This window comes from Protopterus annectens, chromosome 1.part1 (assembly GCF_019279795.1).
Source record: "Protopterus annectens isolate FY-2018-M chromosome 1.part1, PAN1.0, whole genome shotgun sequence".
In the NCBI taxonomy this organism is placed as follows: domain Eukaryota; kingdom Metazoa; phylum Chordata; order Ceratodontiformes; family Protopteridae; genus Protopterus; species Protopterus annectens.
The window spans coordinates 654,185,751-654,202,229 of NC_056726.1; the positions used below are offsets into that span (position 1 = coordinate 654,185,751).

The 16,479-nt window shown below is 38.8% G+C and overlaps 1 protein-coding gene across 5 annotated transcripts in view; it reads right to left on the reverse strand.

Moving 5' to 3' along the window:
* DNAJB5 (DnaJ heat shock protein family (Hsp40) member B5) overlaps positions 1 to 16,479 on the reverse strand; it is a 79,123-nt gene that overhangs the window by 30,476 nt on the left and 32,168 nt on the right. For all 5 annotated transcript variants that reach the window (XM_044077467.1, XM_044077460.1, XM_044077435.1 and 2 more), the window contains 2 exons: positions 15,507 to 15,757; positions 2,429 to 3,033 (listed from right to left, as the gene is read on the reverse strand). In XM_044077467.1, coding sequence (XP_043933402.1) covers positions 2,429 to 3,033; positions 15,507 to 15,717 — 816 coding nt within the window. In that variant the 5' untranslated portion in view covers positions 15,718 to 15,757. The remainder of the gene's footprint in view (positions 1 to 2,428; positions 3,034 to 15,506; positions 15,758 to 16,479) is intronic.

Below are 16,479 nucleotides of genomic sequence, written 5' to 3' on the forward strand. Positions count from 1 at the left end.
GCATTCCAGTTGTTGCATGTGTCTGGACAGCTAAATGCCAAAGGGAGCATTGTATTCAATAAATGGCCTAATGAGGGCTGAGTAAAAGGGGACAATGACATCCCTAGATTTAGACCCAATCCTGTTGTTTATAAGTTGTGCAATACAGGACTTTTTTTTTACAGTAATAGGAACAAGTTGGCCAAAAGCTAGGTCACTGTATCTATATATGTTCTACTTTTCCTTCCAAACCATTCTGTTGATGTTACAGAACAGGTTTACAACCCTACACAGTACTTCTGATGCCACTTGACTTACTGATGTGCAGCAAGTCCATTAGTATTGGGTCAAAGGATGGCCCTTGTATGCCTGACACAGGCTACCTCTTAGCAGTTGTAGGACACAGAGTATAGTGACAGGGCTTTGAGTTGGTCCATGTAGGACATGTTGTTTAGTCCTTGCATCCCTTTAGTAAGGTAACTCTGTGGGCATTCTAGTTTATCATTTATTAGCAAAGAGTTTATGATGGAATACTGTGTAAATAAAGTAAAAGAGGTGAGCTTTAGGAATATATTCCACTCAGGTGTTGGTAATGAGGTATCCAAACCACAATTAACTTATACGTATCAAAAAATATGTTTTGTGGTTCTTTAAATGATTTAGCTGTGGATTCCTAACTGCACATTTTTTCTGAAAATGTTCAACATTGTTACTTTTTAAGGAAAAGAAACTTGCTGCCAGTTTCACTTTCTAACATAACTGACATTTTTCAAACTGTACTTGCTGTTCTTGCCATGAATAAGTAAAAGAGATGTATTTATTGCTGAAAAATGTTTTCAGTCAATTGGATTTCTAAGAGATTTACAACCATTTCAAACACACTTTATTACTTAAAATTAGCTGTCAGAGAAAGTTAATTTACTGTGGTAAAGAAGAAAATTATTTTCAGTATAACCATCATTTATATATATATATATATATAAAACTGCAGTGGTGGTGCTGCGGTAGCGTTGTCGCCTCACAGTTAGACGTTGCCCGTTCGATTCTCAGTTAGAGCATCTTCTGTGTGTCGACATGCGTGAATGGGCCTTCCTTCGTTGAAGGTTGTGCGTTAGGCCCGGCAAGCCAGCACGTAAAAATCTACTGCCAATCATTAGTGGACCGGCGTTCTGCTGTGGCGACCCCTAACCGGGAAAAGCCGAAAGACACAACAACATATATATATATATATATATATATATATATATATATATATATATATATATAAAAAGTAACAGCAGTACTCAACTGTTAGTGTTTAATGGAAACTTTACAAAGTGCACTTTAGTAAACTTCGAGTAAGAAATTCCTGACAAATCTGGGGTTGCAGTATCTGGAAGATAAAGAAGACATTAGAGTCTTACAGTAAAATCCAGTATAAAATTTTTCTTTATGGTGTTTACTGTGACCATGGAGTTAGAATTTAGTTTTAGGCGGGTGGAGGTGGTGTAGCCCCGTTATTGGTTTTGCTGCAGGACTGCCACTTGTAAAAACAGGTTATTCATGCATATGTTTGAAGTGTGTATGATTTTAAAATTGTTACTGGAGTTCGTTATATACTCTTCTACATGTTTTTTTTTTTAGGTTTCAGGAGTTAATGTTCTGGAAGCAGTGTTTTAGAAAGCTTACTTTACTTCAGAGGGGCTTTTACAACATGTTTCAAACTGGTTACCAAGGGAAGGCAGAAGAACTGAAGAAAAATATAGGCCCATATCGGGCAGAATTTGCAGTATTATCCTGGCACACAGGATTACTTCTGAGTAGTGCAAACATATCATATGTTTGGAGCTAGACTATTTTGCAGTAGCAGATACCACAGTATTGAAGAAATAAAAACAAATAGTAGAACAGGCAGCTCTTTAATTTCTCAATAATGAGCAAGAATGACAGATATGTTAAAATGGACCTTATACCAGCTCTACCTCAGAATAAATAAATAAATAAAAAAAATAGAATAAATATTGCATTTTTAGAGGAAATTAGTTTGTAAGGCAATAAGTGCATCTTGGGCCCATAAACACTGAAACTATAGAGTATGTTGCAGGCTGTAGTGTTTACCAGTACAACAAGATCCTAAGCAAAGTCTATGATCCAAGGATCTGTGTTGACAGCAGGAGACAATAAAGCATTTTTAATTTAAAAGATACTGCTCATCAGAATTCTGAAGAGCTTAAGAAGGTGACAGGCATATGAAACTGAAGTAGTAGTAAACTTGAAAGCTAAAGTGAAGTTAGTTTACCACTGGAAAGCAGCATTACTAGGCTGGTAAATGAATATAGCAGTGTTCACAACGGTATTTGAGATGTCAATCAGTCAACAAATAAATCAATAAAAACTGGTCACAATAACTAAATACACACTAGATAATTCTCTGCAGAATGTATACAGCAATCTGGTTGACTGTACATACCTCCTTTAGATTGATTTTAACTGTATACACAACATTTGACCCATCTCTCTTGAAATGTGGATGTGGTTTGTCTTTCAGAATAAACACAATATCAGCAGGTATATTATATGGTGTTTCATCACCTTCTTTGGGGAAGGTGATTTTTGTGCCCTCTTTCCAACCTCTTTTAACAACGATGTTCAAAATTTTATCCTCAGTTCTGAATGTTCTCCCACCTGGATTTAACCTCCTACGTGTGATCTTTATTCTTTTTGTACAACCATAATAAATTTCCTCAAGGGATACCTTCAGTTCATGAATGATTGGGGGATCACGTATTTTTTGACGTGTGGGAAGGGAGTCAGGCTGTCGCCTACGAAATCCATTAATTCCATTAAATCCAAAACGGCCAAAGGCACTAAATGGATCATCATCATCATCAATATCCATATCATTATGATCAAAGCCGTTTGACATTCTAGTACGTGCCGAACTAAAAAGGAGGTCAAATGGATTAGAGCCACCAAAAAAGGATGCAAAAGTAGCATGCGGATCTCCATGGAAGGTATAATGGAAAGAGTTTTCTTGGCTGCCTGAAGAGCCCCCTCCTCCACCTGCCTTAAGACCTGTAAAACAAAAAGTAAAATACATGAAAAATGTGCACATTTCATCAGCTTCCTTCCTCAAGCCTAAGACACTGAAAGGACTTCCAGCTTCCTTCTTCAAGGCTAAGACACTGAAAGGACTTCTTTACGTACAATACATTTAGCCTAAAAGCACATCTGATACACTAAATTCTGTACAAACAAACAATCATTTTAGTATTGCTGCGAAAGTAAAAACAATCATTTTAGTACTGCTGCAAAAGTATTAGCAGTGGTAATCATAATATGTCATGGTTAAATCAGGAATACACAAAATAGACACTTATGGGAGAAAGTGTAGTCCTGAGTAAGTATAGATCTTCCTCTGAGGTGAAGTCAGTGTAAGAGGAATAGCCAGTTTAATTTCTGCCTAGCTTGCTTCGTCCTAACCAGTACTTTTAATAGCAGTTCCTGTGTTTGTAATTAATAAAACATTTGGTAAGTATATGTAGTTCTAATAATTATAGAGTAAGGAAGGAGAGCAGATTTCCTGCTACAGTGACCTCCCCTTGAAGATCCACTGTTATATATTGAGCATATTAACCACTTTCTTTGAGGAGAGGCACTGTAAAAGTAAAAATATCAATCACTTGAGTAGAATCCTAAGCAAAGCTAAATTTTGTTTGCAAGGTAGAAAGAAGTACAGAAATACTTTTCTAGAATATGTGAAGTAGCTACATATCTATATTATGCATGTGAACACACACACACACACACACACACACACACACACACACACACACACACACACACACACACACACACACACACACACACACACACACACACACTGTAGGGCATTCAACTTGTCTTTTACAAACTAGAAATACATTGTTTTACCCATAAATGACCAATGTGCAATTGTTCAAAAAATATTTTTTTGATCACAACTGATTGAAAAGATTGAAAACACATTTCCCCTAAATCCATCTGTAAACACTGATTTAACCATTTATACAGAGCGTAGACCACCTTTCAACCCCTGCCAAAACACTTTAATACCATGGTCAGTCATACAAACAGTGAAGAAAGGAGAAACGTAATTAAATCACATATTGGTTTCATACATGCAATGACCCTGCTGTGCTTCAGAAAATAAGCTGTGATCCGAGGCAACAGATTTATATTTTTTAATTAATCTATATATTTTTATTTACACTGCTGACCGGGTTAGTCTTTCTAGGCCAATGACCACTTCTTTTCAGGGGAGACCTGATGTGGTATTCACACTGGCTAGGGAAGTTTGGCTAGGGCACTGGGGAACTTTCCCTGCTCTTTTGAATAAGTGCTATGAAATATTTTACATTCACTTAAGCTACCACCAGCCATGGCAGGTGGGGCCTTTGTTTAATGTCTCATCTGAAGGATGCAGCACTGAGGCGAGCAGCATACTTCCTTATGCTGCACTGCAGGGTAAGCATTGGAAAACAAAGTAATCCAGCTAACTGGTATGGGATTAGAACCCACAACTTTCTGTAGTAAAGGAGCGTGTTTTATCCATTGAGCTACAGAAATTGCTACAGATTTTAAACAGTTCAGTTTGGGCAGTTGAACCTTATCAAATGGTCCTTGATCACCTACATGTAACCCAACAAGTTCATATATTCCCCTAGGTAAGACAAGTGCCTCATAGATAAATGAATAATGTATACAAAGACTTTTCAAGGAATGTTAAGAATCCTATTTTGACAGTTACTTGTCTTTATAATGAAAACGGTGTCATAAATTTGATATACATAACCAGTTTGCTAAATGTATTGAATATGCAATCTATAGTAAATGCATAATGTTTAGCAATTAGTAGTCCCAGTATACTAACGTAACCCTGCAAATGTTTAAGGGCTGTGTACTGCATGAAGTACAAAATGAACTGGCACCTCACCTGTGTGTCATGTTTAATCATAGCCTCACTCCATGCTTCGTGCCCACAGAGTGGTGCACAGCTATAGTCATCCCACTCCACAAGGAGGGATCCACTTTGGATCCTGTGAACTACCATCCCATCAGTCTGATGAGCCTGATATGCAAGGCCATGGAACGTATTATCATGGAACTTATAAAACAAAGACATTGGTAACCTTCAAACACTGGACTGCATGCAGTTTGGGTTCATGAAGGGCCAATCTTGCCTCCTGAACCTGATCAACTTCTTCAAATCAGTCTCCAGAGCTGTGGATGAGGGTAAGGTTGTTCACACAAGCCTACTTGGACCTCGCTAAGGCTTTCAACACCATCCCCCACTCTGGAATCACAGATAAACTTACTAAGCTGGGCATTAATCCCTACGTCACTCGATGGGTTGCAAACTGGCTTACTGACAGAACACACAGTTTACAAGTAGCTGACTCCAAATCCAGCTCCAGACAAGTGACAAGTGGTGTACCGCAGGGTTCTGTCCTGGGACCACTCTTGTTTGGCATCTACTTCTCTGAAGTACAGGCCAACACTAAGGGACTCTAACTCTGGCTTACAAAGTTCGCAGGTGACTGCAAGCTGGGAGCCATTACCGAATCCCCAATTGATGTGGATATACTACAAAAGGGCCTTACCAAAACAGATGCCTCGTGCCAGAGCCATGGGCTCAAGCTAAATGCAAAAAATGTATAGTTGTCCCCTCTGGGAAAAGACATGTACCTGTGAACTACCACATAGGTGGCAGTACACTAAACACCAAAAGTGCGATAAGAGACCTAGGGACACAGGTGGACAGTGGTCTCACCTTTGATAACCACATAGCCACAACAGTTAGAAAATCCTTCTACGTGGCATACCTCATCACTGAGGGTTTTTCATCCAGAAAAAAGGAGGTCATTGCCCTCTGTACTCATCTGTCATTAGATCCATTATAGAATACAATGCCCAGTTTGGTGTGTACCTCACAAGATATCTGCAACAACTAGAAAGGCCGCAGAAATACCTCACAAAAAGTATCACAAGCCTAAAGCAGATGCCTTATGCTGACCATCTAAAGAAACTCCAGCTATACTCTGTCGCATATCGCCTACTCAATAGGCGATCTCTGCCTAACATACAAGGCTATGTCAAACCCAGAGTTGTTGGACAGGCTACACTTACAAAAAATCCCAATCCCTCCGAGCCACATGCTCCAGGGATCTTAACCTTGTCATCACGGTGAATAGAACATGTTGGAGGGAGAGGCTCCTGACCCAGAGACTTCCCATACTCTGGAGTAGGCTGCCCATACATGTCAGGCAGAGCACCTCAATGGCCCTCTTCAAGAGGAACCTTGAAGACTGGATGGGAGACAGGAAATTCACCCCGGGGATCACATCAGTAGCCCTGCTAGACAGGGATCCAGGAAAGTAAATATTTGTGGGAAGCAATAGCCAGGGAATCGTTATGGCTAGGCTTGTATAGGCCCTAGGGCCGATAGCCTAGTACCTACCTATTAAACTATGAATCTATATGTAAACATTTATTCATGAAAAGTGAAATGTTAGTTAGCCACAAATAAATTTACCTGGACTACAAATATTGAATACTGTCCAAAACACTAATGATGTTGTTGTTGTTGTCGTCGTGTCTTTCGGCTTTTCCTGGTTAGGGGTCACCACAGTGGAACTCCGGTCCGCTAATGATTGGCAGTAGAATTTTCATGAACGCCGAGGTGCCAGCTCGACGTTCAACCTTCAACGAAGGCATGCCCATTATACATGTCTTTCGAACGACCACCCAACAATGGGGAGGACATGCAGACTACACACGGAAGGCACTCCCCACACTCCAGCCGAGAATCGAACGGGAGAACCTCTTGCTGTGAGGCAACAATGCTACTGTTGCACCACCGCAGAATCTACTGTCCAAAACACTAATACTGTTGTAAAATAAAAAAACTTTTACACCCACTTTATAACTTTAAAAGGTGTTTTGAGGCTGTGATAGCAAAGACAACGCAGTGAACTCAATGTGTAGAACAGATGGTTTGTCAGTATTCTTTGAAACAATGAGCTCAAGAGTTGTAAGTATTAAAAGGAGCCCAAGCAAACAGTATTATGTATTGTCTAGTATGTTAGCAGAATAGCAGTAGAATGTTTTGACTGGGAATTACTCCTACCACTAAGTGCAAGAAAAGGATTAGTCTTCAAAGTAACATGTTCTGTCTTGGAAAATCAAATAAAAGGCTTGCATCATCAATCTTTTACATTCATGCATGGTGTTCCATTCCGTTAAGTAAAACACCGATATTAGAAGGTACAAAACTGACCCCATTGACAGCCTGCATACCTCTCAACTGTACAGATTTTTGCAGAATGTCCAGATTTTGGCCTCATGTTTTTGGTCCATTTTTCATAAAAAATTTGGCTTTCTGGCAAATTAGTGATAAATCATTAGAGATTGAGGTTAGGAAATGATGATAGACATTTGATTTTAAGACTTCATATCCTACAGAAAATTCATGCTAATACAAAACCTGTTCTATCAACTTTCTAAGATTGTAAGCGCAATGTTTAAATATTGCCCCTATTTTTGGGTCTTTGTCCCACTTTTATTTATGGCTTCATCCAGATTTCTTGCTCTAAGAAGTTGAGGTATGTTGACAGGGCTTTAAAAACACCAAATGGAAAGTACAGAATTAAGGACAAATTATGTAGTTGTATGCCAGGTTAGAATTAGGAGTCAGTATATGTAGAGATACAATGTATAACAGGTCATTATGGGATGTTAATGTAGATTCTTTTTTACTGTACGTGGTGCTGCGGTAGCGTTGTCACCTTACAGTAAGACGCTGTCCGGTTCGATTCTCAGCTAGAGCGTCTTCTGCGTGGAGACATGCGTGAATGGGCGTACCTTCGTTGAAGGTTGTGCATCAGGGCTGGTAACTCGGCACGTAAAAATCAACTACCAATCATTAGCGGACTGGAGTTCCGCTGTGGCGACCCCTAACCAGGAAAAGCCGAAAGACACAAACAAACAAATTTAGCATTTTGAGTTTATGTGCAGCACTTGTATCCATTTAATGAAAACAAGTCCCTCCAATCTCTGCAAGCAATAAATAAAACATGACAATTAAAACAGATTTTACACATACATTACCAGTGCTGCTTCCGAAGCAGGCCCCTGATGTGCAGGAGAAGTAAAGATCTTTGTATGTCCAGACAAAGCCTGCAAGAGATCCACTAGAACAGTGTTCTACACCAGAATAAATATAACAACATAATCTCGTCTAAATGTTCCTGCCTGGCTAGACAGAAAAATACTGTACTATACACAAGCCTAGACTGCAAATGGGAAAATGTAAAGTTAAGCTGCCTACATAATACAGCCATCAGGAATGATATCAGAAAACATTTTTGCTTGATTTCTCATTCAAAGTGTTCAGCAATATGTGCAAATACTACAGCCTACTCCACTATGGTCCACAGATGCCACTACAGACATGTGTCGGATACACTGAAATACACACTGACCATTATTCTGACGTAGGAATTTAAGTAATTAAAAGTAGCAGAAATGTAAATGGAGGAAAAGGTGGGCCTACAGAGTCAGACATAGGCAGGGATCTCAAAACCAAACTGAAAATAAGCCACAGAACATGACTGTTGGGGTGTGCACAGTATGCACTGGATTTTAAACAAAGCACACAAAAGGGTTTGTTGGTAACAGCCTAAGAGGAAGCAAAAGCTCCCAACACACCTGTGGACAGTGTACCAACTTCTAGAAAGTCCATGAAAGGAGAAATTAAAAAAAGACTGTACCTCAGTCACAAATTCAGCTTCGTTAATGGAAACAGGATGCCCAATAGTTGGAATTAACTCACAAAGAGGACTACATACAGAGGCTTGTGTACCTCTCAACTATTCTTGATTTTTCCTCACATTATATTTTAAAGATTTTTGGTAAATCTCTGAAGATTACTGTTAGTCAGTAATGCCAGACAGAGCTTAGTAACTGCTCATCAGGCTGCAGGAAGCAGACAGCTTCAGAACAAGGAATATATTAAGACTGTATAGGTAACTTTCATGATTACCACATGGAGTCTAAGAATCTACTCTGCTGGGCTATCAGCTGCTGATCAAGAGAACTGACAGCAATATCCCATATATTTTTCATGACTATTGCTGCCTCATCAGATTCGCCACTAGACTGATTAACACTTTTGCTGCATTACAGTCTCATATCCTACCCTGATCATTCACAAGTGACTGCATTAGCATAGAAACTTTCCAAGGCATTCCAGGCTAGCTGGCCTTCCACTTGTAATAGCGATGTGGCAGTAAAACACTAACATTGTGGTACTATGCAAAATACACACTAGACTACATTTGTATGTCAGCTTGTACATTTCAGTTTCTGTCTTACTATGTAGTGTGTTTCCTGCTCCACACTAACATTTCACTTTTAACTACATTCAAGTAAAACTAGAAATCCTAAAGTATTGATGGCACTGAGAGCTAAATAAATATCTAAGCATGCTGTACTGGCGATGGCACCATTATGTGCAAATGGACTGCACTGAAGAAATAAAGAGTATAGTTTGGCTACCCCATTATAGCCCGTCTTATGGGGACTGTATCAGGCTGCCTAATGGTACATTGTCACATCACTGTGCCCCTTTTCTATAAATGAGATTATGCAGCCATAACCACTTTTTTTTAACTTCAGCTTAAGCATTTCTTTGTTGCATCACTTTATACAAGTGAAGGGTGAAGGACTAAAAACTAAGTAGCTTTTTAGACATCCATAGGTTTACAGTTGTGTTCTATATTGTCAAAATGAACTGGCAGACACTATGCAAGTAACATCAATGCTAACTGTAACACTTGTAGACTGCCAACTGCAATTTCAATTTTAATATGCAAAGAGAACATTATTAGGTGTTCTCTATTGACATAAATTACCTTGAACCTAGGAGCGAGTGGTTCTATGGAAACATTCTGAAATGCTGCCACAGCATGACCCTTTATAATTACTGCTCTTTTGCTGGACTTTATTACTCGTGTTTCTAAACTGCACTATAATTCACAGTTCTATATTGCCTCCCAAATATAACACTGCTTTCACAGTAAATTCCTAACTTGCACTTGGAATCCATTATCCAAAAATGACATATTTTGCTCATCTTTTAGTAGTAAGCAAAATTCATTGTTTTCAGGGTCAGAATGGGAGCAATGGTCTGGTTACTGAGTAACACAGTATGCAAATCAACAATGAAAGAATCTGACACTACAGGCTAAAGCTCACCAGCTACTCACAGATTTTCACATTCTTTTAAAGGCTGGCAAAAATGAAGCTACAACAACATACGTTTTTATTGATGTTATAAGCAACAACATTTCTAGGGAAAATGTGCCTTAAACACTTGTAAATTCAGCTGAGAAGTACCTCCCATTTAACTAATTAGATTACTGAACACTAGATTTGAGCAAAACTTCAACAGTTATAACAGATAAAATATTCCTGACCAGTTCTTAAAGATATTTTTTTCACAAACTATCAACAGCAGTAGTAGTATCATCATGTGTTCACTGTTAATTTTGGATTTTGCTAGCTAGACTTGTGCTAGCTTGGGAAACGCAAGGTTAAGTGCGCAAGAGAAGAACAGAGAAAGACATACTAAGATTGTGCAATTGATTCAAAGGGACTATACCTTCGAGCCAATAGCAATGCATGTCAAGCAGTGCTGCTTTCTTCTTCACTGCCATTTCCTTTCCTTTCGACAAGAGAGAAGCATGCTGATCTGATCTCCCTGAATTCAGTGCTGCGTCATCAAATTGTTATTCCAGTCAAGTCTTGAATGCTGTGCTGCCTTAATGGTTCCTCAGCAAGTCATCACTGAGTGAGTGCATTTTTCTCATTTTATTTTTGTATTTAGTAATTGTATTGTATTAAATGTAATAACAAACATTTTAACGCCTTTTAAAGAATGACATTTGTAAATTCTTCTGGGACTGAGGCTTTCTCAAAGGGGTTTGTGTTGCAGTCACTGCTGTTTAGGGATGGCTTCCCTATACACAGTCAGCTGCATACTTACCCCTAAATTCTTTGTAGTGGTATTGGTGGTCATCATAATAATTTGAGAGCCACCATTGTGACCTCTGTGGTGTCACTTCTTGCAGTGACCTAGCACTGTTCCTGATATAGTGCTTTACATGCTTTTGGTATGCCTGTCTTTAAACAAATAAGCCTACAAAGTACAATGTCTTCTTTTCAGAACAACTCAGGATTAATGTCTGGTTAAGTAGCTTGTTACAAAATTACACAGTCTGCAAGTAGAGACTGAGGGACTTGAACTCAGAAATGCAGAATGAAGCTCATTAGAACCTCATTGTTTAAGACTGAAGGTTAAGACTAACAGACAGTGCCATACTATCCAGCTCACCAAACATAGTGCTGCTACAGCCCCTTCCCTGGGTCTAGCATCCATTTCAGGAATTCCTAGCCCTCCATTTAATCTAGATGCAATGACCAGTACTGTTCTTTTGCATACTTTTTTTATTTTGTTTACTAAGAGTATGGATTGTTCACAGACCCTATCTCAACAATCATTGAAACTACAAGAGCAAGATTTAATTCAATGTATTCTGCTAACATTAGTCAGCCAACTATCCTCATTCATTAAGTGGTTGGAGAAAACTAAAATTCAGAATACATGGAGAAATCCCACACAGAAAGACAGCACATGCAAACTTAAGTCTTTTCTTCCAATAACTGCCAATGTGTGTCTGTTTCAACTCATGACCCTGAAGTGATGGGGCTAAAACCTTAAGCAGTCTGCCAGTGTGCTGTGTTATGATTTAATTAGCCTTGCCATAGGGAACACTAATGTTACTGACCACTGTGGTGACTACTTTCTGATCTTTATAAACGCTGCCTGCAGTTGAGTGTTCTTATGGTTTGCAACACTGTTTACAGTAACATACTGTGTGAAGGAGGGCTGCATCTACCTGAAATAGCCTCCCCGGTGTGCCATATTTGTGTTCCACATTTCTCTGGGTCTGTCCTCAGGTAAGGGGCTGGATAAGATGTCACTGGCCTTGGTATTCCACTCCCTCGCCAGACACCCTTCATCCTCCAATTACAAAGATAATAGCTCATCAACAGCTTTTGACAAGGATATAAATATGTGTTCCAGTCCTGTGGCTCCTTGCTACTGCAGGCACAAAGAGGAAGAAAAAGAATATTGAAACGTCCATTTCTTTCTTCCATCCTATCAATGCAAGAGTTACTCTCAGCTGCAACACTGCTCTAATGGCCTTTATTTTATTTTCTATTACTTATTTTGAATTTGTTAACTGGGTAAAGCACTGTCCCCATTGGACCTATTTCAGTCTCAGCCCGGGGTTAAACAATAGATGCATGACATTACACACAGCGTGAAAAACACAATACAATATTATACAAAGAGAGTATCAGATTTGGCTTGAGGGTATAAAGATAACAGATACATGACATTATATACAGAGTGACTGATAAAACAATATATATATATATGTGCAGTATACATAGAGTGCATACCAGAGTTGGCATACTGAAAGAATCACAGTGAAAAGTAGAGAGAGCAAAGATATTTACAGGGTTATAGCTAGGAAGAGGTTTAGCTATATGACCAGAGAGAGCAGTTGCATTTTCCTTTAGTCTTGAAATGTGCTTTTAGTTCTGATCAGAAAGTGGGAAAGGAAGAATGATCTTTAAACATAAGGGAGAGATTTCCAGGAACCAAGGACTGAGAAAGCACAGTTTGTACAGTGAAGCCTAGTTTAGGGGGTTTGAAGGAGAGGAAATTATTGGTTAAGACTTCTTAAGGTTATATGCCGGTACATCTCTGAATAGTCTACAGGCTAGTGGGAGAAGGTCTCATTGAGTCTAAACAGCTCAGAGGCAACAAGAAAAAATCATTCTATTGCTTCACAGTTAGCTTTTTCAGTGGTTTTGCAGTGATGTTTATTTGAGGATGTATTTCTTTTATAGGATGCAACAATCAGAGGGAGACCATATTCTATCTAGCTGAGCCAGCAACATAACTTTACCCATTACATTCTTATAGTAATGTCTTTTGGCTTTTCCCAGTTAGGGGACGCCACAGGAAAACTCCGGTCCGCTAATGAATGGCAGTGGATTTTTACGGTGCCAAGTTGCCAGCCTGACGCCCAACCTTCAAGGAAAGCACACCCATTCATGCTCGCACCTACCTGCATGTCTTTAACGTCACTCGACCACGGGGAGGACATGCAGACTCCACACAGAAGGCACTCCAGCCGAGAATCAAATGGGAGAACCTCTTGCCGTGAGGGGACAATGTTAACCGCTGCACCACTGCGGCATTCTACCTATTACATTCCTATAGTGCCTGTAAATAAAAGGGGAGATCCTATTAGCCCAGAATAGGATAGTGCAAGTTTTTATGTGTGTGTGTGTGTGTGTGTGTGTGTGTGTGTGTGTGTGTGTGTGCAGTCCAAGAGGAGATGGAAATTCAATAAGGGGTACAAACAAATCTGTAGATGACTGAACGAAGTGATATTTTCAATAATGTTATTCAGCTGCTCAATGATTCGTTGAGGTCTGGAAGCATAAGTAAGCTTTTGCCTAGTACTAAAAAGCATTCCTTGTATAAAGGAGTTGCAATAATTACTAATCACTGACTGCAATCAGACTGAAGTTCAAAAGAAGAGAGAGAATGGTTGGAGAGTAATAGGACCATGTCATCAGCAAAAAGCAGGAGAGGAAGATGGGGCAAGTCAAGACAGTTTGTCAATGTAGTTAGAAAAGGAGACTTCTGAAGCCACTGGGCACAAATACTTGTTAATGCTACTCCCTCTTTTCCACTTTGAGAAAAAAAAAACATTATTTGGATACTGCCTCTACCTTCTTATGTCATAACTTCTCTGGAGGTACTCATGCTCTCCTCAGCTGTTGTCACTGGCATTCTTAACACCTGTATTGAGTTAATGTTATCTTTCCCTGCCCCACTTAAAAGCCAGTAAAATATGGCATGCCCCAGTACTCCTGGGTGCTGAGGCTTATTTTCAGTCTCAGAGAGTCTGTATATTCCTGCCTGGAATATGTGCAAATCTACAGACTTAACTTGTGATACTATCACTATAATTAAACAAAAAAAAAAGTGTTCCATGTTCAACATCTCTGATAATGTCAAACACAATACTTCCTCTAAGCAAATAGTTTGGCAATGATGCAATACAGACCTATTAATGGCAACAGCAGGGATGGGCACAGCATTCTTACGAAGCAGTGAAGCCTTCCCTGTTCCCTCTCTCAAGACCAATAAAAGTGTCTCTCCCTTGACCACTGAAGGGATCCCAACAGCCACAGAAGTTGTGGCTAATCCCTGTCCATAGTGGCTCTAGGTGCTACATCAGAGGGATCCAGTGTAAAAGATAAGTGGTCTGACATACAAATAAATGGCCACAGGAGAGCCACTCACATGCATCTGAAGCAAAATGCTAGACTGCTTTGGTGGCAAAGGCTGTTTACTTATTTTTTTTTTGTTGTGGATGGAAGAAGACCTGACCATGGGACTAACAGTTTGTTCCATGTTCAAGACAAAAATAATTCCTCTTCCCCAGAGATACCAAGCAGCAAAACAGCAAAAGCTGGTAAAAATGAAAACAAAAAGTCACCTTTTCACATAAAAACATAGTAAAAAGCACTTTGAAACACTTTGCCATCCCCAAAAAGTAAAAAAAAAAAAAAATTTCTCAACACAAAAAAAAAAAAAAATGGTTTTCAGATACTTGAAAACAGAAGAATATGTATAAATGTTATTAAACAAAGTTTTTTTTATGAAAGTTTTTTCCCCAAAAGGAAACTTATTTGACCAGCAAAGCAAAAGCAGAAGCAGTTTGATGATCATCAAAAACCTCAGCGTGTACTCTTTGGCGGCAGTAAAGCCTTGAAGGGCTTGACACTCAAACCTACCTGCTAAAGCTGAATAATGGTTTGGGTGCATGGAATGTGCCCTGAAGCTGTAGAAGCTGACTGACTGTTACATTTTATACTGGATATAACCTATTATAGCTAAGGCTACTGAGGCAGTGACAACTATAATGAACATCACATTGAATTAAGGACCTCCCCCACCCACGAGAGAGACTTGTTTACTTGTTGATGTAGACTTAATTCCCTTGTGTAGGTGTTTGTAGAGCCACTGGTTTTGCAAAGAAACAGGAGGTCCTATAGCGTGGGTCTTTTCATGGCTTCTAAGGTTTTGACAAAGATGTACTACAATTATTGACATGGTTCTATTTTTCTTCACAGATATTAAATGTTATACAATGATTTGTCAATTAACAAATTAATATAAAAATAAATAAATAACTACAATAGAATCTGACCAATTTCAGTCTGTAATGCATAACAGCCTTATGCTAGTTTCTGGTTATTCGACAGTGCAAGTTTATTCTGTGCAGATATATACCTCTACCAGCAAAAAAAAAATGCATATTCAGTGGTTTTCAGTTTTAAAATATTTTACTCACCATCCTCTCCATACTGGTCATAAACAGCTCTTTTCTTTGGATCACTCAGTACTTCATAGGCCTCTGCAATCTCTTTAAACTTTTCTTCTGCATCTGGATCCTTATTTTTGTCAGGGTGAAATTTCAAAGCCATTTTCTTGTAAGCTTTCTTCACTTCTTCCTCGTTGGCCCCAGACTGGATGCCTAGAATGTTGTAATAATCCTTCCCCATTTTAGATATTATATATTTTCTCCCAGATGATTCCTTATTCCTGTTAAAAGAAAAGTAATCTGATTGGACCACCAAGTGACAAAAATGTAGTTTTACTGGGTAAAGAACTATTCATTATTTATTTATTGGCATAATAGTATTTGTCTGAACAAGCCTACAAAATAAAATCAAAATCATTCAAATCGCACAACAATACGTACTCATGCACAATACACTCCTTTACAATTTTATTTTTGAAAAACAATACATATGTCCCTGACTATAATAAACCACACCAAGATTAGGTATATCGGATGCAAAATACCTCATATCATCTTCCTATATCTGCATTTCCCAGACTGTAAGCTTCTTTACATACACCCTCATTATGATTTATAGATAACCTATTTTACAGATGGATAAACCATATAGTACCTCAGATTTAATTTACATAACACTACAATGAACAAAGCACAGGCATGTAAACAAGAACACGTGAGCAAAGTACTCTAATCAACACGTTTCAAACTATTCTTTACATATTGCTGGTACTGAACTTAAAAATCCATTCACAATCACAGAAATGTGTGAATAAAGGCTATTATATTAAAGGTAATTATAAACAAAACTGTGAAGATAGGTGAAGGCTGCCAGCCTAGTTGGATAGAATTTTGTAGATAATTCTGTCATTTGTAAATATTAATGTAAGCCACAGGCTTGTTCTCTTAAATGTGAAAAGACTGCATTGGATGTTGAACTGAAAAAAATGCAACAACGGTGCAC